The 25,365-nt window shown below is 51.1% G+C and overlaps 1 protein-coding gene and 1 pseudogene across 4 annotated transcripts; both read left to right on the plus strand.

Moving 5' to 3' along the window:
• Nucleotides 1-1,600: 1,600 nt before the first annotated feature.
• On the plus strand, nucleotides 1,601-20,543 carry TIE1 (tyrosine kinase with immunoglobulin like and EGF like domains 1). 4 transcript variants are annotated; one of them, XM_053575841.1, is made up of 24 exons: nucleotides 1,601-1,772; nucleotides 4,679-4,996; nucleotides 5,085-5,195; nucleotides 6,411-6,566; nucleotides 6,728-6,859; nucleotides 6,995-7,135; nucleotides 7,306-7,434; nucleotides 8,192-8,337; nucleotides 8,541-8,685; nucleotides 10,924-11,082; nucleotides 11,219-11,356; nucleotides 11,519-11,815; nucleotides 12,220-12,510; nucleotides 12,854-13,044; nucleotides 15,176-15,386; nucleotides 15,537-15,647; nucleotides 15,865-16,055; nucleotides 16,489-16,616; nucleotides 17,058-17,160; nucleotides 17,266-17,336; nucleotides 18,675-18,715; nucleotides 18,801-18,897; nucleotides 19,064-19,163; nucleotides 20,067-20,543. In XM_053575841.1, exons 1-24 carry the CDS (start codon nucleotides 1,715-1,717, stop codon nucleotides 20,136-20,138), a joined length of 3,537 nt encoding a protein of 1,178 aa, XP_053431816.1. In that variant the 5' UTR covers nucleotides 1,601-1,714; the 3' UTR covers nucleotides 20,139-20,543. The 4 variants fall into 4 exon arrangements, 3 of the variants coding, with proteins under 3 accessions (XP_053431816.1, XP_053431817.1, XP_053431818.1); XM_053575842.1 differs by lacking the exon at nucleotides 16,489-16,616 and having other exon boundaries at nucleotides 17,047-17,160; XM_053575843.1 differs by lacking the exon at nucleotides 11,519-11,815.
• An 804-nt stretch (nucleotides 20,544-21,347) lies between these two features.
• LOC128574885 (ribosome maturation protein SBDS-like) lies at nucleotides 21,348-22,667 on the plus strand (annotated as a pseudogene).
• The last annotated feature ends 2,698 nt before the right edge of the window (nucleotides 22,668-25,365 follow it).

Raw genomic sequence — 25,365 nt, forward strand, 5'->3', positions numbered from 1 at the left:
TTAGGCTGTTCTCCAACTCCTGAACTCAGGCGATCCACCCTCCTTAGCCTCCCACAGTGCTGAGATTATAGGCATGTGCCACTGCATTTCCAGTTTCTTTCTCATCCCAGATTCAAGGTCCTGGCACCAAGATGAGTTGATATATAAGGCATCAACCACTCACTCTGGTCCCACTCCCACTCCAGCACAGAGCCTTGTCCAGAAAGCTCTTTCCAGCCTCAGACCAAGGAATTTGAGTGTCTGTGGCCCTCATGGGGTCAGGAGGTCTTCCCCTAATCCTTTCTCATGCTATTCTAGGAGTCAAAGCCTCTCCTGTGATTTTTCGGAGACCTTCAGAAAAGCTCCGGGCCTAAATCAGTTCAACTAAGCTACAGGAACCCAGTTTCCCCAGGAAAGTGAATTCGAGCCTGGGGTATCCAGAGAATGAAGCCCATATCCACAACAAACTCTGGAACGATGTCCCCATCCCAGAGGGAAGGTTTGGACTTCCAGACCTAAGTCACCTAAGCTGGCACTAGGTATCATCCCATCCCAACCATTCCATTCCAGGCCAGAGGAGTCACAAATTAACCGGGTGAGCCTGGCCATCCCCCCACCCCCACCCCGAAGGACCTCCCAAGGACATGCTTTACCTAGTGGCCATGTTCTGGTCTGGCAACTGCGGTCAGTTACCAGTGGTGGCAAGAGGTGAAGCAGTGGGTGCCAGGGCGGTGGAAGATAAGCCTGGGAAAGGCAGCAAAGGCAAGATCCATAAAGCTTTGAAGGCTTTGCCAAGAATCTAGGACTGCTCCCAGGTTGTCATCAGCTGTCAATAGTGAGTAGGAAGACTTTTGCTGTCCCAGTGCCCAGGGTAGGCATGGGCTTGCTGCAAAATGAATGACATTTGGCAGGCAATAAGCTGAAGCCTCCATTAGCAACTTAAGCTGAGGGCTTATCTATGCAACAGTCCCACTCCCTGCATGTTCCCTAGATTCTTTTTGTGTGTGCCCTTCTGGAAAGACCAGCACTGAGAAAGCTAGGACCAAGCAGGAAGTTCAAGCACCAGCCTTGCCATAACCTCAGGGTGCCCTTAAACACTGCAGGACTCAGTTTTTCCATCTGCAGAGTGAGAAAGGTGCATGAGATAGACTTGAAGGCTCTTGGTTGGCCTGTGTTCCTTCTAGCATATGCATTCTAGAGCCATGAAGATCTTTATGCTACACCTGTGAACTGCTTTCTAGGAAGCCCATGTAACTTTCTGTGTCCTGCAGCACACAAACGAGGAGTGATGTGGGCCATGTATGTGCTGGGGGGAGGGTAGACCCCAGAACAATGTCCTCCCCCAATCCCTCCTCAATAGACGGAAGCCCCTGGCTTCCTCCCTTTCCTGACTCCTCCTGCCTCCTATGTGCCAGCGAGACTGAGGATTAAAGGGAAACAAGATGGGAAAAATCAGTCCGAGAGTCCCTAGGTTTGTCCTTATCATAACCCTCCCCCCACTGCAAGTGACCCCATTCCAGGACCCTATAGGCCACACCCATCTCCACCTTGCAGGGGGCCAAACCGGAGGCTCCTCCCATCCCTCTCCTCTGCCACCCCTCCCATCCAAGCCACCTCATTTCCTCTTCCTCCCCAGCACCAACACACACTGACCAGCACAGGCGGAGCACTCAGACCCACAGCAACTGACCCCAGGCCAGGCTCGTCCTGGCTGGCCTGGGGCAGCCTCCGGAGTATGGTCTGGCTGGGGCCCCCTTTCCTGTTCCCCATCCTCTTCCTTGCTTCTCAAGTAGGTAAGTCTTCCCTAAGCCCACACCCAGTTTCTAGGCCTCAAGTCCCTGATTTGCCCCTAAGAAACTCTATCCTATCCTAAAGAGAGAAAGGAGCATGGTGGTTGCCATAGGCTGGAGGGAGAGAGGAAAGGGCTATGTTTAATGGGTACAGAGTCTCGGTTTTACAAGATTTACAGAGAGATGGAGATGAATGGTGCTGATGGTGCACAATGTTATGAATGTATTTAATAACACTGAACTGTGTGCTGGTAAATTTTATATGTAATAAAGAAAGCTGAAGAAAAAAGAATTCAACCCTCATCATCACTTTGATCTACTAGAAAGTGAGATCAGGCATATGTTAGAAATCCCTGCAGTGGGAATGGGGGAAGGGGGGCTGACCGTGGTGGATCTTAGGACCACAGGAAGCATTAGGGCCCACTGGCACTGTGAAGTCCTCAGTGGGTGATCACAGGGTCCGTGTGTTAGATCCATTCAATTATTCATTGGACAAACATTTATTAAGCACCAAAAATATTCCAGAAGTTGTGCTAAGTGCTGAGAGGCTAGCAACCTCCAGACCTCTACAATGACATTGAGTGACACTCACCTCCTACAGTTGTCATGGGGTTTAAATGAGGATGCAGGCAGAGCATTAGCACTGTGCCTGGCACTAGATAAGGGCGTCTGAGTAAGAGGAAGCTGACGCCTTCAGTCCACACTAGTTGGGAGATTAGAACACAGAGGCTGCATTAGGGTAGCTCAGGGTCTAGTACAGAAAGCAGGATATGGAAAGAGGGCTAAACAGACAGAGACAGGAGGAGCTCTAACAGAGCTTTGAGGAAGAGCCAGCCTCACGTAACAAATGAAAATGGAGCTAAGAAAGATTTCACTAAGAGCATGATCTTCTTCATTCCAGGAGGCCAGAACAATAAATGCAATTATCAGGGGCCTGAAAGTGTACAGGAAAGAAGGTGCCCATGGGAACACTGTAGGAGGGGTGGGCGGGAACAGCCAGGGACTTGAGAACATGCACATTATCTTCAGGGCATCATCCTAATGGGGAGCCATGAAAGGTTGTAGGAAAGAGAGTCATGAGGTCAGACTTGTGAGTCTTAGATGGATCTCTTTGGAGGATGAATTGGCAAAGGAGAGGGTGTGGCTAGAATGGTCCAGGTGAGTAGGGATGAGGGCTGAACCAAGACAGGCTTGGTAAATGGGGATGAAGTGTAGAAGCTTTTAGGAAATAGCGTGTGGAATTCTGTGACTGATTAGGGTAGCCACCATAATGCTCAGAGGTGTGGACTTCAGGGTTAGACAACCTGGCTCTGCCAGCTTAACTTCCCTGAGCTTTTCTTTCCTGGCTATAAAATAGGGATAATCACAACCACCTTCCTAGGTAGTAAGGATGGTAAAATGGGAGAACATCAATAAAGTGCTAGGCACATAATTGACATCCAATAAACATTAATTATTATGACAGCGGGAGTATGAGATGACTCCATAGTTGGTGTCTCAGGTGGAGGGTGCTGTCCGCTGAATCAGGAAGCACAGGAGAGGAACAGGTTTGGAAAAGCTGATGGAAATTCAGGTCAGGGCTGAAAGGCTGTCCCCAAGTCACTGAGGCAGAGGTGATGGTTAAAGCCAACGGAGTAGATGAGCTTGCCCAAGGAAGCCTGTAGAACAATTGTCATGACCCTCCTCCCTCAATGGAAAGAACGACAGCTTCACTGGAGGGTGCTGAGGATCCAAGGAAGAGGGGTGAAGATGGGGTCAGAAAGTGTTGGCTGCATTTACTCTTGGTAGCCTTTTAAAGAATGTTAACTGATAAGCTAAGTGGCACTTAATTACCTAACAGTTAGCCAACAGGGACAGAGAAAGGGGGTTGCTCAGGAGCTGAGGCAAGCCCTCAGGGCTGACCACAGTATGGGCTGGCCTGGACTCTGATTCTACCTGCATACTCTCACTCTTGGCCTCCTATTTGGTGTTCCAACCAACCAAATGTGGGCAGCTGCCTCCCCGTACCATGGTATTTTCACTCCAGGCCTTTACCCAGGTTGTTCCCTCTGTCTAAAACACCTTTTCCCTACTCCTGCTCTCTCTCTCCCTCCCCGTTGTCCACATCCCATTGTGCCCCGCTCTAGTTTTATCTCCCAGGAAACATCTCTTCATCTACCTGCCTACCCCATGTGGGGTTATGGGCCCCTTCTCTGTGATCCAACACACAGCACCCTGCTTTTGGCACATATGTCTATGCCTGTCCCCCCCAACTAGGCAGTGAGGTCTTTGGAAGGCAAAGACCAAGACCTACCTGGAGTGCCCTCCCTGACCCTGGGCCTGGCCCCAAGCAAGTTGTGTGTCTGTTCTACCACCTGCTGGCTGCAGGGCTGGGCCTCTCCACATCAATCCCAGCCCACCAAACATTTCTACGTCTTGGTGGTAGGTGGTAACACTTTGTTCTCTAGGGCTCTCCTAGCCTGCACCCTCCTGGGGGGAGCTGGAGAGAAGTGGCTCAGGGCAACCTTTGCAGGGGAATTTGAGAGACACAGGGCTGATAGGAACAGAGAGAGGAAACGGAGACAGGGAGCATAGATCATTCTTTCCTAAAGCTGGGCTGAAAGGGAAGCCATCTGGCAGGAGGAGGAAAGGGATGCGTAGCCAGAGAAGGGTTTGTGGTTTTGTTGTTGTTCTTTTGGGATGAAGAGACTTGAGAGAAAGGGGCCAGTGCACATGGAAGAGGGTTGGGGGGTGGAAATGCCTAATATAGAGCCCGGCCTGTGGGGTTTGAGCACAGGGCAGAGGAAGGAGAAGGGTGAAGGTGGGGACCCTCCTCAGAGCAGCACGGTCAGAGGACCAGAGGACTAGGGGGTGAGATGGCTCTTTGGCTGTGCCTGCCCACGATGAAGTCACTGGTGCCCTGGCCCCAGGGGCGGCTGTGGACCTGACGCTGCTGGCCAACCTGCGCCTCACAGATCCCCAGCGCTTCTTCCTGACCTGCGTGTCGGGAGAGGCCGGGGCGGGGCGGGGCACCGACGCCTGGGGCTCGCCGCTACTGCTGGAGAAGGACAACCGCATAGTGCGCACCCTGCCGCCCGGGCAGCCCCTGCGCCTGGCGCGCAACGGCTCGCACCAGGTCACGCTGCGCGGCTTCTCCAAGCCCTCGGACCTGGTGGGCGTCTTCTCCTGCGTGGGCGGTGCCGGGGCTCGACGCGCGCGTGTTATCTACGTACACAACAGCCCCGGCGGTGAGTATGGCCGGCGGGGTCGGGGTAGGGGGAACGGCCCGGCAGGCGACTGTGCCCCCAGCCGCTGACTCCACCCTCCACCCCGCAGCCCACCTGCTCCCAGACAGGGTCACGCACACTGTAAACAAAGGCGACACAGCTGTGCTTTCCGCACGTGTACACAAGGAGAAGCAGACAGATGTGATCTGGAAGAGCAACGGTGAGAAAGGCGTTTGGACCAGCCCGCAGGCAGACCCAGAGTTCTGATGCTGAAGCTCCTTTGCCCTCAGCACACTCAGCTTTGGCCCCTTACACACCCATCACCCTGGTACATCTTTTACCTGGTCATCTTTACCTCCTGGTCAACTTCTAAGGCCCCTCCTCTGTCGTGGACCAGGTCCCATGGGACACATCTGAACCCATCTCATCTCTAGCTCTGAGCTGCCCTCCTACCCTATTCAGGGGACCAGGAGGCTACCTCAGTTACCGCCTTCCATCTGACTCTCAGATGAGCACTATATTAAACCCTCATCTTCGTGCTCTGGGAGTTAGCAGGTGTTGTCACATGCCCCCACTGGCAGAGAGCAGCATCCCCTGAGGAGGCAGAGAACTGTTAACAAAGTGCCCACACAGGCAGGGAAAATCTGGCCTCCTCCAAAGCTCTGTCCAGCCTACATCCTCAATGCAGACACATAATAAGGCTGGGCAGACCTGTAGGATCTCAGCCCCAGGCCTGCCCTCAGTCCTGGCCTGATCAAACCCTTTGTTTGGCTACCCCATTCCAGGAGTTGTTTTCCCGTGTGTCCCCAAAGATTCCTGCAGGTGGAACACCCATCTGATAAGGGGTCTGCAGGTCCTGGAGGGAGAGGCTCAGGGAGAGACCTCAGAGTAGATGGTACCTGAACTATGCTCAGGAAAAGTGAGACCACAAAGAAACCGGGCATGGACAGAAGGAAGGCATTCTAGGAGGGGGGCTGGTAGGAGCAAAGGCAAGAGGGTTGGGTTTTGGAGAAGTGTGGGGTTGAAGGCTCAGAGGAACAGAATTGGTGAGAATGAGGTGCTAAATTAGATTTGTCCTGAGGGCTGGGGAGAACTGGGAGCTGAAACAGGAAGTTAGAGAGGATCTATTGTGCAGAGAGCCTACTTACCAAGGTAGCTAGGACCAGGAAGTGCCAGTGGACTAGGATAACAGGGGACTGGCTTAGGAGATGAAGAGATAGACTGAACAGGACTTGTGCTTTACTGGGTAGTTAGTTGAACATGAAGAAGAGGGTGCTTTCGAGCTCTCGGACTATGTGCTAGGCTCTCATGGTGCCTCTCAGGTCTGATCACTGTGCATGGGACCCACTGATGTGATGTGGGCAGGGACAGACAGAGGGAACTGACACAGGCCCTCACATTATGCTGAGGGCCCTGTCCCATTCATCTACCCTAGGATCCTACTTCTACACCCTGGACTGGCATGAGGCTGGGGATGGACGGTTCCTGCTGCAGCTCCCAAATGTGCAGCCATCATCAAGTGGCATTTACAGTGCCACCTACCTGGAAGCCAGCCCCCTGGGCAGTGCATTCTTTCGGCTCATAGTCCGGGGTCAGAAACAGAGGACAGAGGTCATGGGTGGTATGGGAGGCTGGGACCCCTATAGGTACTTCTTGTGGGTCCCTGGATCCCTTAGGTCCCCAGAGCTCCCCAGTCCTCAGTGGCAGTGGCCAGGTGGGTGAAGGTCAGCTGCTGAAAACACTTTCCTCCAGGTTGTGGGGCTGGGCGCTGGGGACCAGGCTGTGCTAAGGAATGCCCAGGCTGCCTGCATGGAGGTGTCTGCCATGACCATGATGGCGAGTGTGTGTGCCCTCCCGGATTCACTGGTACCCGCTGTGAGCAGGGTAAGGAGAAGGAAAGCTAGAACCTCTGCAGGAGAGGATGGCTAGCTGGGGGAGGACCCTAGAACCATGGGAATGGAGCTTGGAGAGTGAGGGTGCCAGGCAGATCCTGGACCCTGTCACTCACGCTCTTTCTAGCCTGCAGAGAGGGCCGTTTTGGGCAGAGCTGTCAGGAGCAGTGCCCAGGTACATCAGGCTGCCGTGGCCTCACATTCTGCCTCCCTGACCCCTACGGCTGTTCTTGTGGGTCTGGCTGGAGAGGAAGCCAATGCCAGGAAGGTATGGACTACTCCCTGGCCCTGATCAGGAGAGCTGGCCACAAGCTTGACCCAGGCCCTTCACTCTGACTCTGACTTACAGGCTTAGGTGGGCTCACCTAACCAGTGGCCCACGTGGGCCCTCCTTGCTGTTGCCCCAGGCCCCCATAATCATACCTCCTTTGTTCCCAGCCTGTGCCCCTGGTCATTTTGGGGCTGATTGCCGCCTCCAGTGCCAGTGTCAGAATGGCGGCACTTGTGACCGGTTCAGTGGCTGTGTCTGTCCTTCTGGGTGGCATGGAGTATACTGTGAAAAGTCAGGTATGAGCACCAGGGTCTCTGAAACCCCTCAAGATGAGTCAGCCTTCCTCCAACACATCCTCCTGGCTTGGAAGAGACTCACCCCTCCTCTCCCTGTAATGTCCAAGTCCTGCCCTCAGGGAGCCATATTCTGGTGGGAGTTCTCACCCCTCAGCCATCCTGACCTGATGAGCAATAGTCCAGAGGGCATGGGAGCTCAGAGGACAACCTGACTGGCCTGGGAGGGTCAGGGAGGGTTCTGGAAGGAGCTGCAATCTGTGATTGGAGATTGGAGATGAAGGACAGGAGAGAGATGGCTGGGGAAAGAACATGGGCTGAGGACTCAGGCTTTGCACTTAATAGGATAGGGGCAAGAGGGAATTGTTGAAGAGACACAGGGTAGTGAGTGAGATTTGAGTTTGAGAAAGGGCACTTAGCCACTGGCTGGAGAGTGGAAGCAGGAGACCCTGGAGGAGTCTATAGCTAAGAACCAGAAATGATGAGGCCCGAGCTAGTGTGCTGGCATTTGAGGGTGCTGAGGGGCCTGCCGGTAGGTTTTAGGGAGCATTAGGAACTGGAAGGGGGTAGGAGGCAGACTCCGCACTGATGGGGCTTTGGGCTAAGGGTGCTGGAGGGCTCTGATAGCTTTCAGGCTGGAGCATCAAGGTAAATAGTGGTGTCCCCACTGGGAAGAAGAACACAGAATTAAGGTCACTATGATGGTCACATGCCTGCCCTGTGGGAGCTCCAGAATAAGTGTCGGTCTGTCTTTCTCTAGACCGGATCCCCCAGATCCTCAACATGGCCTCAGAACTGGATTTCAACTTAGAGACAATGCCCCGTATCAACTGTGCAGCTGCCGGGAACCCCTTCCCAGTACGGGGCAGCATGGAGCTGCGCAAGCCAGATGGCACTGTGCTCTTGGTCAGCCCCGATCACCCCTGACCCACCAGCCTCCCATCCTCTCAGCTTCACAGTTGATCCCCAACCCCTCAGAACTTTCTGCAGGCTCCTCCCATTGGCCTGACCATGCTCAAATGAGGTTGGACTGGTTGGTGAGACAGACATATGTATACCTGCTACAGGGGAATTCACTCTCTGTGATCTGCCCCTGTCTCCCCTCTCAGTCCACCAAGGCGATCGTGGAGCCAGATAGGACCACCGCTGAGTTCGAGGTGCCCCGCTTGGCTCTTGGGGACAGTGGATTCTGGGAGTGCCGCGTGTCCACATCTGGTGGCCAAGACAGCCGGCGTTTCAAGGTCAATGTCAAAGGTCAGCCAAGTCGGCACTCTGATGCTGCTCAGACTAGGGATCCTCGTGGGAAGGCAAAGGCATCTAAGGTCATGGCCTAGCACCACACAAAGAGGGATGTGGTCAACTAGAGGTCAGGCCAGTCAGTGTCAAGGCTAGAGCCATAGTCCCATGTGGAAAGGACATCCTCTGCTACAGAAACTGGGCACTTCCCAGCCTCATCCTCCCTCCTGCCTAGCCATGCTGCCCCTCAACCACCGCACACACACAAGTTTGAGTCTCCCAGGGGAGTGCATAGTGCTGTGGATCTCACAGGGTGACTGGCTTCACTCCCCAGGGGCAGTGCATGCCCAGGAGTCTTCCAGGAGACTAGTAGGGAACCACTAGTCCCAGAGCAGAGCATCCCACCCCAGTCTGGATGCCCCTTCACCCTCTCCAGCACCGCAAGCCTCGGCCACTCACATGACTGACACCCCTCAACCCTCAGCTGCTGTCCCTGCTTCTGACCCCCTCCTCTTCCTACAAGAGCACCCCTTGCATTCCTCTTTCTCACTGTCCCACTCTGCCTCCCGGAGCCTCACCTTCCCCCATCCCCATCTGGATCCACCCTTCACCTTTCTCTGCTCACTCTCCCCAGGTATTGGACTCCGACTACCTGGGTTTGAATACTCTCTTCACAAGTTCCTTGCTCCATCACCTACAGCAAGTTACTAACCTCTTTTAGTTGGTTTCTCTTTCTTTAAAATGGGGATATTAGCACTTAGTTGATAAGGTTGCTATGAAGATCAAATTAGAGGATGCATTTAAGCATTTAGCACGGTGCCTGACCCAGGGTGTGTGCTCAATATATGCTGACAATTATTGTTATTTTAAATGTCATCTTTTTTTTTTTTTTTTTTGGCCGGGGCTGGGTTTGAACCCGCCACCTCCAGCATATGGGGCCGGCGCCCTACTCCTTTGAGCCATAGGTGCCGCCCTCCCAAGATTTTGATTATTCTCTGGCAACTCCCACATGAGCTGTAGGCACCAATGGGCTCCTTGGGACCCAAACTGGACCTTTGCCTCCCCCCACATCAGCATCTCCCCATGGCATGCTCATTGCTGCCTGACACCTCCTCAGCTACAATTCTGCATTAGGCTTGCCCACCTTCCTCCTTCCCTCCCTTCCTTTCTTTCTAGAAAGTCAGTCTGGGCTGGCATACTGGGTGATATCTGTAATCCCAGCATTTGGAGAGGTTCAGGGAGAAGGATCACTTAAGGCAGGAGTTCAAGACAAGTTTGGGCAACATAGCAAGACCCCGTTTTTACAAAAAAAATTTCTAAAAATTAGCCTGGCGTGGTGTTGCACACCTGTACTCCCAGCTACTCAGGAGGCTGAAGCAGAAGAATCCCTCAAGTTCAGGAGTTCAAGAACTCCTGAGCTATGATGATGCCACTGCAGTCTAGCCTGGACAACAGAACGAGACTCTAGTTCTTTAAAAAAAAAAAACAGGAAAGAAAAAAGGAAAGTCAGTCTGGTAAATATTTGGAAGAGGCAAAGGAACCGGTCAAGGCATTAATGCACTAATCTGGAGAAACTGAGGCTAGGACAGGAACAGTGACCATGGAGTGGGGAAGCCAGGAAGAAACTTGAAAGCTGTTTTGGAGTAGAACCAATTGATTTGAGGTTGCCTGGTTAGAGAGACCTAGTTCAAACTCTGGCTTTATCTCGCCATCACTGTGTGACCTCAGACAAGCCAGTCAATGGTATTGAGCGTTTTCATTATGTGGGTAATGAGCCCTATCTGAAGAGTAGCTATGAGAATCAGAGGCTGTGCAATAAGGCATTGGCTAGAGCAGGTGCTTTGTCACTGCACTTTTTTTTTTTTTTTTAATTAAGAGAGCGTGAATGATGAAGGGAGGGGCAGAGACCAGAGTGACACCCAGGTTGTTCCCCTACCCTGGGTTCCAACCCCTGTCTACCCACATGCTATGTGGGCAGAGTACACAGCCCAAGCCCTGTCTCATCTCCAGGAGGCTTCTGCTTCAGCCTCCTGAGTAGCTGCGACAATACATTCATGTCCTATTGCCAAATCCCTGGCCAAAACTCTGTCCTCCCTGGGCCCTGGCTACTCTGGTCATCTGCTGAACTTTGTCTCCCTGAAGCCCTCAGCTCCAAACAAAGCGCAAAGGTGTTTTTGAAGCCCACTGCAGAGCCCCTCCTTTCCTTGAGGCCTCAATAGGCAGTGTGGCCATGCCTCACCCCCACTCTCCTGGCAGTGCCCCCAGTGCCCCTGGATGCACCTCAGCTCCTGGCCAAGCAAAGCCGCCAGCTTGTGGTCTCCCCACTGGTCTCGTTCTCTGGGGATGGACCCATCTCCTCTGTCCGTCTGCATTACCGGCCACAGGACAGCACCATGGCTTGGTCAGCCATTGTGGGTGAGTGGGAGGGAACCAGGATGGCTCAGAGGTGCTGGGTAACAGAGCATAGGGGAGTGGAAATGACGGGTGGATAGTGCAAGAAGAGCAAAGCTGAAGGGGACTGAATGATGTGTACTGTATACCCCATCCCCAGTGGACCCCAGTGAAAACGTGACATTAATGAACCTGAGGCCGAGGACAGGATACAGTGTCCGTGTGCAGCTGAGCCGCCCAGGGGAAGGGGGAGAGGGGACCTGGGGGCCTCCCACCCTCATGACCACAGACTGTCCTGGTGAGTGGACAAGAGTCATCCGTTCCTGTCACCCCAGGGGTTTATCTCCTGTCCCCCAAAGGGCTCTTGCCTTTCCCCTTAGAGGCTGTCCACTGGGGATCATTGTCCTATCCAGCCCTGAGGACCCATTGGACAGTTCTGACCTCTGACCTCTGGCCCCAGAGCCCTCTTTACAGCCATGGCTGGAGGGCTGGCATGTGGAGGGCCCTGATCGACTACGAGTGAGCTGGTCCTTGCCCTCGGTGCCCGGGCCACTGGTGGGTGACGGTTTCCTGCTGCGCCTGTGGGACGGGGCACAGGGACAGGAGCGGCGGGAGAACGTCTCATCCCCCAAGGCCCGCACTGTCCTCCTGGCTGGCCTCACACCTGGTGCCCACTACCAGCTGGATGTGCGGCTCTACCACTGCACTCTCCTGGGGCCCGCCTCGCCCCCCGCACATGTGCATCTGCCCCCCAGTGGTATGTCTGGGCTGGAGAAGGGGAGGACATGGGACACAGGCACTCATGAGACCTGGAGAGACTGGGTAGGCATGGAGAGGACACAGGACACACCTGAGGTATCAGGCAGACATGAGCCCAGCAAGGATGTGACATGCAGAGAGGATACAGGATACCAGGGAGGCCATAGGTCACCAGGAGCATGTGGATGGGGACACAGTATGGAGAGATGTGGGGAGGACTTAGGATACAAGGAGAGCAAGGGGGAGCAGAAGCTTGGGGGTGAGGGTGGCCTGGGGATGGAAGGGAAGGAGGAGGTTGGCAGCATGGCTCCTTTCCTGGGGTCCACAAAGCAGACGTGTCTGCCCCACAGCTACATAGCCTGGTCCTGTCTGAGTCCTATCTTCCTGCCCCCCTCTTCCCAGGGCCTCCAGCCCCCCGAAACCTCCAGGCCCAGGCCCTCTCAGACACGGAGATCCAGCTGATGTGGCAGCGCCCAGAGGCTCCGGCTGGGCATATATCCAAGTACATCGTAGAGGTGCAGGTGGCTGGAGGCGCAGGAGACCCGCTGTGGATGGACGTGGACAGGCCTGAGGAGACAGGCACCATTGTCCGTGGCCTCAATGCCAGCACACGCTACCTCTTCCGCGTGCGTGCCAGTGTTCAGGGTCTAGGTGACTGGAGCAACATGGTGGAAGAGGCAACCCTGGGCAACGGTGAGAGGGCAAGGCCCCCAGGACTCCTGGGCCTGAGGTTGGCCTCAGTATGCTCTCTCCACATGACCCCTGGTAGAGCCAGGGTACCCCAGACCCCTCCCAACAAGTGATACAGCCCTGTACTGGGGACTCTGACTCTTCCCTTCTTGTGACCCACTGTATTAGGGCTGAGAAAATTGTGTGACGCCTGTGGCACCCCTGGGCCCTTTCTCCATGTGGCCTAAGTGACCTTCATGAGTCCTGTACTGGGATCTTTGACCTCTCCCTCTATGTGACTACATGGTGGCCTCTGGGTTCCCTGACCCAGGCAATCCCCACAAGCTGCCCCTCTTACTGTGTCCAGGGCTACAGGGTGAAGGCCCAGTCCAAGAGAGCCGGGCAGCAGAGGAGGGCCTGGATCAGCAGCTGATCCTAGCTGTGGTGGGATCCGTGTCTGCCACCTGCCTCACCATCCTGGCCGCGCTCCTCACCCTGGTGTGCATCCGCAGAAGCTGCCTGCACCGGAGACGCACCTTCACCTACCAATCAGGATCGGTCAGTGGCCCATGCCCGCCCCGGGTGCATGTGTACAGCCCCTTGTGCATGCATGTTTCCCCAACATATGTGTGGGTACTTACATACCGTGTGTGTGTGTGTGTGCACGCACGCTCGCTCACACATTGCATATCTGTGTTGCAGGTATCAAGCTACACTCACATACTCAAAGGTGCAAAATATAATTTTCTTTATTTCTTTAGAACTGAACTCAGCTCATGAGCCCACTTACGTTAGGGGTGAAATATTTAACATTCCCAGTTCAGAATAACTCAGTTATGTCTATATTTCACCAGGGCCAGTGAGACTTAGACCTGGTCTACTTGTGTTTTCCTCTCCTGCTTCCTTCTCCCTAGATGTGATCTAAGCCTAGGTGATGCCACAGAGGGGCACCTGCATCCATGCTGGCCTCTGTCTACACACATGCTTGGCAGACATCCTCAGCCTGCTGGCCCTCAGCAGCAGGCCTCCTGCTTTTAGGCCACTCATGCCATGAGCTCCTCATCCCAACCACCACCCTTACAAATCCCAGGGCCTCTTTTGGGAAACATAAGATCTCCAGGGTTTCCCTATGCCCTGCAGAAGGCCCATTCTGTGGCCCTCAGACCCCTCAGACAACTGTTTCTCTTGCTCTGAAATTATGCAGCCTCACCCTTGCTTCTGATCAAAGAACACCAGACTCCACTCCTCCTGGCTGCCCTGTAAATCTGCCAGAGTTCTCAACCTCCTGTAGCCCTTGTCCCTTCCGTCCTCAGGCCAACACTTACAGCCAGGGGGAGAAGACCCATTGTTACCTCATCTTGTCACATCCTTCCATCTGGTCTTACCCCTGCCCCAGGTCCTGTCACTTCTGGGGTCTCCCTCCCTGTTGTCACTCACAACCTTTGGTCCTCCAGGGATGGATTTTTGATATTTACAGCCCATCTTTGGCATTAAAAAATAAAAAAAGTCTCTTCTTTCTCAAGGGCTGGCCCTTGCAATAGAAAGACTAGTGTTCAAGGCTGGTGTCTCTGCTATGCCTTTAAAAACTCCACTCAGAGATTCAACTGGCCTCTTTGTTCCAGTGTTGGCCCTTCCTCTGACGTCAGTGCACACAGAAGCCATCATTGCTGTGGTGGGGGAGGGTGATGGGTACAGATGTTGGGGGCAAGAGATGGGAAAGCAGTCACATATCATCATAATTCAGGCACATATGGGTCCCCTTGTGGGTGCCCCTGTATATGCATGTGTCCTGGATGCACGTGTGTGTCCGTGCACCTGTGTGGATTCACTTACACATACGTGCACTCTGGTGTGTGCTTTCAGCTGTCTATGCTTCATGTGAATGTGTGCGCACCATGTCCTCAGGCCTTGCCTATGTTTTGGTGCACTTAGGGAGCCCCTCCACAGGCCTGTCTTCACCCCTCTTCCAGGTCTCATATGGCAACCCCTTTGGTCTTGTTCAGCGATTTCCTTTTCTTGCCCTCAGCCCTACCCAGGTAACCCACCTTCTACTCAGCTGCGAGAACTGGACGTTCCTCTCTGTTGTGGTCTTGCTCTATTCAGGTCCTGGTTTGGCTTGAGAGCTGTGGGGATGCCAAGTGTGTGGACAGGGTAATCTCTGATGCTGCGTCAGAGGGGCATCAGAAGGGGAAGCAGACCCCTCCACTGGCTCCCAGTGCCTTGGGTTTAGTGTGTGTTGTGTGCTCAGTCAAGGTACCTCATCTGCAGCCCAGCCAAGACTGAGATCCTTTCCGCAGCCTCCTTGGTGACAGAGAAGCCTAGGTTTGAGAGTAGCACAGTCCTGGGAAGCCCCACTGCACAGCTTATCCCCATCCTTTTCTGTTTGAAATGTCAGAAATAATCATCCTTCTCTCATGGCTTCTCGCAACATGGCCTGCAAGCCCTCCATCTGCCTTCTAGAGCCCCACACACCAGATCCCCAGGCTGCAGCTCTGCCTTTCTCTCTGTGGACATCTGACCCAGTGGCCCACCTGTGGCTCTATCCTAAGATTCTGTGTCTGTCCCTGGAACCATCAGGGCACCCTCTGTCCATTTTTCTAACCACTGGATCCTTTTTTTGTGCCTGTCTGCATCCTCTCCTGCCCCCATGTCTCCTGTGTGGACTGTCTACTTGTCCCATTCTGTGAAGGGCGAGGAGACAATCCTGCAGTTCAGCTCAGGCACCTTGACACTGACCCGGCGACCCAAACCGCAGCCAGAGCCCTTGAACTACCCAGTGCTGGAATGGGAGGACATCACCTTTGAGGACCTCATCGGGGAGGGAAACTTTGGCCAGGTCATCCGGGCCATGATAAAGAAGGATGGGCTCAAGATGAACGCAGCCATCAAGATGCTGAAAGGTCCCCTGACCCTGGCCCTCTCCTTTGTCCCACACATCCCAGCTCCTGCCCTCCCCCAGCTCTCTCCAGCCATTGACCCCCACCCTCATCATCGCATGCCCTTTCTCCAGAGTTATTTCTGGCAAAAGTGATACTGGATTCTCTACACAGAGTATGCCTCTGAAAATGACCATCGTGACTTTGCGGGAGAACTGGAAGTTCTGTGCAAATTGGGGCATCACCCCAACATCATCAACCTTTTGGGGGCCTGTGAAAACCGAGGTGAGCCCCCAACTTATCTACTACCTCTCCTTCCAAACCCCCACTATCTGCCATCACCTCCACCATGTTGGTAGCTTGCTGGGGGCTGCAGGTGACTGGCATGTCCCTCTTGGTTCTCCCTTATGTGTCAGGGTCCCTGTCTATTTCCCTTGGGCACCTGCTCTCAGCCCAGGCTGCCTGTATACAAATTGTCACCATGTATCTCCTCACCACCCAGGTTACTTGTACATTGCAATTGAGTATGCCCCCTATGGGAACCTGCTGGATTTCCTGCGTAAGAGTCGGGTCCTGGAGACTGACCCAGCTTTTGCTCGAGAGCACGGCACAGCCTCCACCCTCAGCTCCCGGCAGCTGCTTCGTTTTGCCAGTGATGCTGCCAATGGCATGCAGTACCTGAGTGAGAAGCAGGTATGTGAGCAGGGAGGGTGGTGGAAGGGTGAGGGGGAAGGCTCAGGTATTCTGAAGCATGGCTTGGTCTTTAGGGTGTGTTCCAGGTATAACACAGGTATGTCTGTAGCATACCCTGGCAGTGCCCGGGGAAGGTGGAGGGCTAGCTGGAAGGAGATTTTGTCTTGGAAAGTGTTTCAGGGGTAGGATTGGGGTAGTGATAGTTAGGACTGTGTTTGTGTAAGGGGAAGTTGAGGGGACTGAGGAATAGTGAGAAGGAAGGATGTGGCCCTGGTTCCGATCCTAGTGAGAGGCCAAGTACGAGTACAGTGAGAAGGGAGCAAGGGCAAGAGGCAGGTCAGGAGGGGTGTGAAGTGAGCAGTTCCAGGTGCCAGCGCATTGCTCAAGGGAGAGCCAGGGCTGGAACAGAAGTCTGTGCACTGTCACCCTGCAGATGGTGCCTGATGACCGGGGGCAAGTGAGAGCCATCAGACAGGAGGATGGGTGGAGGCCCAAACCTGGGTCTGAAAACACTGTGCCTGAGGGCAAGGAGGAGAGAACAACTGCCTGGGGGAACACAAGGCACGTTAAGGATAGTAAGGCTTTGGGTATCCTTGAAAGCAGAGGGATGGGCCAGTGACAAGGGAAGAGTGATGGAGAAGAGGCTCTGAGGAAGGTGCAGGACTGAGAGGGGGGAAGAGGTGAGATGAGAGGGGGTAGGGGGAATGGAAAGAGTGTAAATGCCATGTGGCCACCATCACCTCAGGAAGAGGGATGCAGCCTGAACTTGGCTATGGCCCCAGAATGAGGGCATGAGAGCCAACACTGTGATTTCTCAGGCTGATCTAGGATTGAGTAGAACAAGAGCAGGGTACTCAGGGTGCCCATGAAGACCTGATGATGGGACCAGGGTGCCCATGAAGACCTGATGATGGGACCAAACCCCTGACTGGCCCCATTGTCCTGGGTTCCTCATCCCCCAGTCTTCTCTGACTGCTGACCTTGCCTGCAGTTCATCCACAGGGACCTAGCTGCCCGAAATGTGCTGGTCGGAGAGAACCTGGCCTCTAAGATTGCAGACTTTGGCCTTTCTCGGGGGGAGGAGGTTTATGTGAAGAAGACAATGGTAAGATTCAACCCTCCCCCTCAGGGCCTGTGCCTGGCCTGCTGCCCAGAACCCCCAAATAGGCACTTCCACCACACTTGACCCCTCAAACCTATTCTCTGCCAGGGGCGTCTCCCCGTGCGCTGGATGGCCATTGAGTCTCTGAACTACAGCGTCTATACCACCAAGAGTGATGTGTGAGTGTGGGGTGTGGAGGTGCAAGGGACCTAGCTTCCACTGGTCACACAGGAATAACCCAGACACATCTCAGAAATGGCTCAGGTAGTCTGAGGCACGGCTTTGTCTCTGGGGTGTGTTCCAGGTGTAATACCAGTGTGTCTGGAGCATACCTTGGCAGTGCCCAGGGAAGGTGAAGGGCTAGCTGGAAGGAGGTTTTGTCTTGGAAAGCGTTTCAGGGATAAGATTGGGGTAGGGATAGTTAGGTTTGTGTTTGTGTCAGAGATGGGGGGGTGACTTGGAGAGGATTGGGGACACTTGTGGGTAATTAATTCCTGATGTAGATGGAGAGACCCCTATAGAAATGCTCCCACCTTCCTCTCTGAAGGGCAGGGCCATGTCCACCTGAGGATCTTACCAAGATTTGACCACCAAGGCTCCCCACACTAGGGTGGCCACCTTGGCACACTCCACCTCCCTCTCCAGGAATGCCCACTTCTGTCTGAACCTGCCCAACCTTTCAGCCCTAACTCTGAGCCACTCTGCCCCTTGCCTAAGCCCTTTGGCCTGGCCTGGCCTGTCTAGCCCCCTGTCCACCACACTGACCACTCCTCCAACCATAACACACCTACTTCCTGCTTCTGCCCCTAAGACTCCCTAAATTTCCTGCACCCACCTGAACTCTCTCCCTGCTCAGGCCTGATGCTTACCTGCCTGGGTTTGAATTCCTGTTCTGTCACTTACCGGCTAAGCTCTCAGTGCCCCAGTGTAAAATGGGGATAATAATAGAGCCTATAGCACAGGGTTGGTGTGAGGGCCAAATGAACTAACATGTATATTAAATGATCAATGCCTGGACTTTAGTTAGTGCTCAGAAAAATGTTGGCTATAGGTTCAGCGCCTGTGGCTCAAGCAGCTAAGGCGCCAGCCACATACACCTGAGCTGGTGGGTTTGAATCCAGCCCAGGCCCCCCAAACAACAATGCAACCAAAAAATAGTCAGGCGTTATGGCGGGCGCCTATAGTCCCAGTTACTTGGGAGGCAGAGGCAGGAGAATCCCTTGAGCCCAGGAGTTGGAGGTTGCTGTGAGCTGTGATGCCATGGCACTCTACCCATGGCAACAGCTCGAGGCTCTATCTCAAAAAAAAAAAAAAAAAATGTTGGCTATAATTATGCTGAGCCTGGGCATGGATGACTGTGAAGGAGCTTCAGTGGAGCAGACAACAGCTGGCCAAGGCCAGGTGCTTACTGAGTAGCCATACACAGGACTGGGAGGGACTGCATATCTCAGGTTTATGAAGACTAAACTTCTAGGCCTCCAGCCCAGAAGTAACTGAGGGTATGCTTCTCATTACAGCTGGTCATTTGGGGTCCTTCTCTGGGAGATAGTGAGCCTTGGTGAGTCTTCAGCCCCCATTCCCCAGAGTGCCCCACCTTAACCCATATGGGCCCTGGATTGAAAGGAACTTGTCCCCTCCTGCAGGAGGCACACCCTACTGTGGTATGACCTGTGCTGAGCTCTACGAAAAGCTGCCTCAGGGTTACCGCATGGAGCAGCCCCGAAACTGTGATGATGAAGTGTGAGTCACTCCAGCCCCAAACACTATGACCCCATTTCTATTAACAATGGCCTCAACTTTGATCTCTGTGACCCAATCTCCGTGATGAGTGGTCAACTTTGAGCTCTGTGACCCATCACCCCAGTTGGCCCTGACACCCTCATTGCAGTAATGCCCCTGTCGACAGGTATGAGCTCATGCGTCAGTGCTGGCGGGACCGTCCCTATGAGCGACCCCCCTTTGCCCAGATCGCACTGCAGTTGGGCCGAATGCTAGAAGCCAGGAAGGTGAGGAGACTGGGGTGGGGGCAGTAGCTCCCCAGAGCACCCTCTCATAGGTACCAGCCACACTACCTGTCCAGACTTCCTCAGCTAGGGCTGTCACCACACTGGGCTGGACCCCGGGATGCAGCCTTCTTCTCCAGCCTTTGCTGGGTTAAACACTCGGCCCTTCCAAAACTCTTCCAAGGATGCTGCTTATCCCCTGCAGAATACCCCTCCCCAAGTGCCAGGTTCTAGCCTGCTTGCCTGTGCGCCTCTCCTGAGGCCATCAGCCCATGCTCACCTGGGACACCTCTCCTCATCTGGCACAGAACCAGAGCAAAATGCCTGAATGGTCAGCTAACCAAATGGATGGCTAGGGGAATGGATGATACAGTAATTGCATGCATGAATGAACAGAATCAGTGGATGGATGACACAATAATTATATCAATAAATACACAATTCAATAACCAAAGCATGTGAATAAATGATCAAATAAATAGAAATGAAAAAAATCAAAATTAGTAAATATGAAAAAACCGCATACAAATTAATCAATGATTAAATTACTATCTTAAGGATGAAAGAATGATCAAATAACCATATAAATGAGTGAATCATCCCGAAATAGCCTTTGACTAGATGAATAAGGAAATGAATGAATGTATAAGCAAACAGTTCATTGGATAAGTGCATGAAAACCCTCCTCTAACAATAGAGTTAAGGGCCTCACAGCTAAGACACCCAGCTGTGTCTGATGCCTGAACTGCCCTGGGCTGGTAAGGGCCACCCTTGGCTATGAGACCATCTTGAGTCTCTGGAACAAATCAGTGTCAGTTCAAATGCCCCGAGTGCATTAAAGTCAAGGAGCTTGAAGCTAGATATGGCTTCACCCTTACCCCCCACTAAAGCTTGTTCTGCCCCCAGGCCTATGTGAACATGTCGCTGTTTGAGAATTTCACTTATGCTGGCATTGATGCCACAGCAGAAGAGGCCTGAGCCACCTTCCACCTAGAACCTGTCTCTGCTGGCCAGAGCACTCTGCTATCCACCCTACAACCTCTGACCCTTACAGCCCCTGACCTAAGCTGCCTCACGGACTTTTTTTAACTTAAGGGAGAAAAGAGGGGATCCAGGGATGGGGTGGATTTCGGGAAATTGGTTCCCATGCTTTGCAGTTGCTCCCTTGCTCCCTGCAGCTACCCTTGTAGCTATTCCAGCCATACTTCCGTGTAGTGCAGCCACCTTACAGATGTGTTCCCCATCCCCCATGTGCTCCCCACACGCAAGCCCCTGCTCCTGCCTCTCCATCCAAGCCAGCACACACCACTAGCATGCCCTGCGCAGCTACTCCCCACTCCCTGCCTAGCATTCAGAAAAAAATAAATGCTCTGAAAAGCTCCATCCAGTGTCTGTCTTTTCCTACTAATCAATCTTGGGAAGGGTGGTTGGTGGGGTGGAAATTCAGCCCAAAGGAGAGAAACTGGTCTTCCCAGGAAAAGAAACTGTCCCTACATATGCTTTCTGTGGCCCAAGCCCTCTGTTGAGCTCCCTCTCCAGAATGGGAGATGTTCTGAAATAACCATTTTATACATGCACCACTACCCCTCACCTCTGTCCTAATCTGAAGTCCAGTTTCTCCTGGTCCCACCCTGCTCTCCAGCTTCCATCACCATCGTTTCTCCCGGAATCTCTAGGTAGCTGGAGCCTCAGCGTCTTTGCTCTGTATAAACAGTCCACACCAGGACTAGCTGCAGCCCAGCCATAGCTCAGACTGGAACCTCAGCCCCAGACAGAGTCTGGCCTGTCTTGAGCTCCTTCTGACCTTACCCTTGTCCTTATGCCTCCAGGCAGCCTTCTTTGACCCAATGGCCACCTTACTGTGCAGTTTATGAGCCCAGAAGATAGAGGGCAGAGGTCATTCCCAACTGCAGCCAGCCGAACTGGGTCGCCCTGTTCAGGGTGTCATAGTGGACTAGGAGGTGCTCCTGTCCTTAGAGTGAGTCCCACACTGCCCCATGCTGTATGACCTCTGGGTTTGCTTAGCCTTTGGGTTGCTCCTGGCTAGCCGTAGATTTCTCTACCATTGATCCTTTAGAAACAAGACTGGTGGAGTGCAACATCGCAGTCCCCGGGCAAAGTCTGTCACGGAGGCGCGAGTGGTTCCGCAGGCCGGGCGGCGGGTCTGCTCTAGTTTCTCAGACCTGAATTCTGTGAGCAGCCGCGATGTCGATCTTCACCCCCACCAACCAGATCCGCCTAACCAATGTGGCCGTAGTGCGGATGAAGCGCGCTGGGAAGGAAGCGCTTCGAAATCGCCTGCTACAAAAAACGAGGTCGTCGGCTGGCGGAGTGGCGCGGAAAAAGCCCTTGATGAAGTTCTACAGACCCACTCAGGGTTTGTAAATGTTTCTAAAGGTCAGGTTGCAAAGAAGGAAGATCTCATCAGTGCATTTGGAACAGATGACCAAACTGAAATCTGTAAGCAGATTTTGACTAAAGGAGAAGTTCAAGTATCAGATAAAGAGAGGCACACACAACTGGAACAGATGTTTAGGGACATTGCAACTATTGTAGCAGACAAATGTGTGAACTCTGAAACAAAGCGGCCATACACGGTTACCCTTACTGAGAGAGCCAGGAAGGACATCCACTATCCACTATCAAACCCAACAAGAGCACAAAACAGCAGGCTTTGGAAGTGATAAAGCAGTTAAAGGAGAAAATGAAGATAGAACGTGCTCACATGAGGCTTCGGTTTATTCTTCCAGTGAATGAAGGGAAGAAGCTGAAAGAAAAGCTCAAGCCACTGATCAAGGTTATAGAAAGTGAAGACTATAGTCAACAGTTAGAAATTGTATGCCTGATTGACCCAGGCCTTCAGAGAAATTGATGAGCTTATAAAAAAAGGAAACACAAGGCAAAGGTTCTTTGGAAGTGCTCAATTTGAAAGCTGTGGAAAAAGGAGATGAGAAATTTGAATGACGTCCTTCAATCTCACCAACCACAAAACACTAAAAAGTGTTTTTTGTTTCGACAGCACTGTTTCATTTCTGTGATCTGCCAAATCCTTACTCAAACTGACATTTTCTATCTTTGTGCTAACCGTGTACACAAAAAGACTTTCCTCCATAAGTATTACACTATGGGGATGATTTAATTTTTAAGTGGAGTTAAAACTTACAGCAAAAATGAAAAATCCAAGATTAAAGTCCAGAGGAGCATTTTGCTGCTGTCTCATGCCTTTATAGCTTTTGTAAATGAAAGTTATTTGAGGCAGCTCTTTGTGAATAAAGTTAAATTTTGTACAGTACAGTGAGATTATTTGGAAGGCGTGTCTATATGACAAAAGGGGATTATTTGCTGAAAAAGAAAACATAAGGTGTCTCAGTTCCATTTAATGAAATTTGCATATAGGGGTAACTGTCGTGTCCTAACATTGGATGATGACTTCCTGATTATCTGAAAGAAAGACATGCAATTACCATGCAGAAATTAAATAATTTTCATTGAATGTGCTGTCAAACTTAGATTGTTCTTGGTAAAAAAACAAAAAAAACAAAGTCATTTATTCTAATTCTTAAAGTTTATAATATATATTAATTTAGATAAAATTATCCATAATCAATAAAACCACTCTTATTTTTATTAAACTATGGCTTATGTTTCTAGCCAACTTCCTAACTCCCTTTGTTTGCTCTGCCTTTGTGGTATGGTTGGGGAGTTGTTAGGAGGATTAAGTAAATCATCATGCCGAGTGCTTAGGTCAGGGCCTGTTCTGATAAGCATCTCATAAATCTTAATTAACATTTGGGAAGTAATTGTATTTAATTAGTATTTAGTCACTTTAAATGGACAAGGTACAAGTTTTTAAAAATCAGTCCTCAAAAGAGTTACACTTCTAGAATAGAAGAGATTATTAGTTAGATATTCACTCAAAACAAACATAGATGTATTTGTAGACATCAGTTTTTATTTTAAACTGAAAACAAAGTTCTTGACTTGAACAGGTCCTGGTTGGTTTTACAAGCACACAGAAGCTGCTACTAACACAAGTTTTCAGAAATGTCCCTTTTTCTTTAAATAACTTCACAGTATTTTCCCATACTACTAGAGGGACTATTCTTGTTTTGTAATATGGGAATGAACCCTTTTCTGTGAATGTTGCTGTTTTGATGCAGTCCTTAAGAAGGCCCTTCACTGCTTCATTTTCACATGCATAGTTGTGGTTTTGTAAAGATCTAAACTTGAAGTCCCAGGAGATAATTTTAACCAATGAAGCTTACGCTCTTTCCAGCTTGAGGAGGTAAAGTGATGTTTCAGATTGAAAATCATTCTTATTAAGAATATTCAATAACTACTACATCTTAGATAGGAAAAGATAAGCAAGTAATACAACACTGCCTTAAGTTTTTCTGATTCTGATTAGTTACCTCTTCTAAAAGCTGGAACTTTGAAAAATGTTAAGTATAGACCACGTGTGAGTCATGCTTCTGAACTTATAAAAAAATTTTTCACCTTATATTAATTTCATTACTCAAAGGAGTTAAAATTCTTGCTCATGGTCATCTTCCCAGTACCACCCTATAATGCATTATTTTAAGGATTGATTTGTTTTGCATTTTCAATACAAGCTAGTAATACATGTATATATATTTGGTCAGAGTGATGTTTCAGAATTAAGCCTCTTCTATCAGTACAGTTCTATTCTGTGAAGTTTCCCTTTTACACCCCTATACGATTATTTTCACCACCTTCTGGAACTCTATACCACATTGAAATTCATTTGAAAGCCTTGACTTGTCCCACCTTGTATTAGAGACAGCTACTTAAATAGTTCTTCCATGCTAGATTGTGAGCTCTTTAAGGGCCAGGGACTTAGACGTATTTGTATCCCACCATGCTGTGGACCTGGGAGATGTGGAATAAAAGTCTATGAAGTGATCAAAAAAAAAAAAGAAAGAAAGAAACAAGACTGGTTAGGTCTCACACATTTTTTCATTGAATCAGATGAAATCAAAGAAAGTATACCATTGTGTGGCTAGAACACAAATTTGGGATCACACAGACATGTGTTCAAGTCTCTGCTATAACACTGACCATCTGTGTGGCCTTGGTCGAGGCACTTAACCTGAGCTTCAGTTTTCTCCTCTGAAAGATGGGGTTAGTAATAACTACCTCACTGTTGGTGCTACATGAGATCACACAGGCCTATCTTTCACTGCACTGGGCCTGGGCCACAGTAAGTGCTCAGTAAATGTCATTGTATACAAATGCAGGAAGGTGAGGGGGATTATCAGAGTCTGTGTTTTGAAAAGACTTGAATGATTAGAGTATAGGATGAACTTATTTATTTTTCTTTAGCTTACATTCTTTTAATTAGATATTCAAAGAGGATAACCATACAATGGTTTTCTGTAAACATTTGCGTACAATGTATGCATGAGACATCTTTCAGTTAATATGTTAGAACAGCCTTTTTTTTTTTTTTTTTAGATAGTCTCACTATGTCACCCTCAGTACAGTACCCTGGCGTCACAGCTCACAGCAACCTAAAACTCTCAGGCTTAAGCGATTCTCTTGCCTCAGTCTACCAAGTAGCTGGGACCACAGGTATCCGCCACAACACCTGACTATTTTTTGTCTCAGTTGTCATTGTGGTTTAGCTGGCCCAGGCCAGGTTCAAACATGCCAGCTTCAATGTATGTGGCTGGCACCATAACCACTGTGCTACAGGAGGCAAGCCTAGAACAAATTTTTTAACTTAAGATTTTTTTTTTTTTTTGGCCAGGGCCAGGCTCAAACCTACCACCCCTGGTATATGGGGTTGGCACCCTACTCCTTGAGCCACAGGTGCCACCCTTTTAACTTAGATTTTATAGATCTAATTTCATGACTTTGGAAAACATAATTTTTAAACAAGATTAACATATAAGCTGCTTAAAACTCAGTTTTCTGTTTTATAATAAGCCTAACTTACATATAGTGGTCATTTGGTACTTGGATTTTCTCTTCCAGTTAATAGTGACATAACACTATATTTAGTCTTCCTTTCTTTTTTTTTTTTTGCTCTGAGAACTTTAATATTTGTGACAAAGTTCTCTAAAATATGCACCTTCCCCAAGGCCTAGCACCCAATCAACTGGGGCAGGCAGGCAGGGTGGGCTAGATCTCCCATGACAACATACACGCCTCCTCCCCGTACAGACAGAAACCTGTTCTGTTC

This window comes from Nycticebus coucang, chromosome 22 (genome assembly GCF_027406575.1).
Source record: "Nycticebus coucang isolate mNycCou1 chromosome 22, mNycCou1.pri, whole genome shotgun sequence".
NCBI lineage: Eukaryota > Metazoa > Chordata > Mammalia > Primates > Lorisidae > Nycticebus > Nycticebus coucang.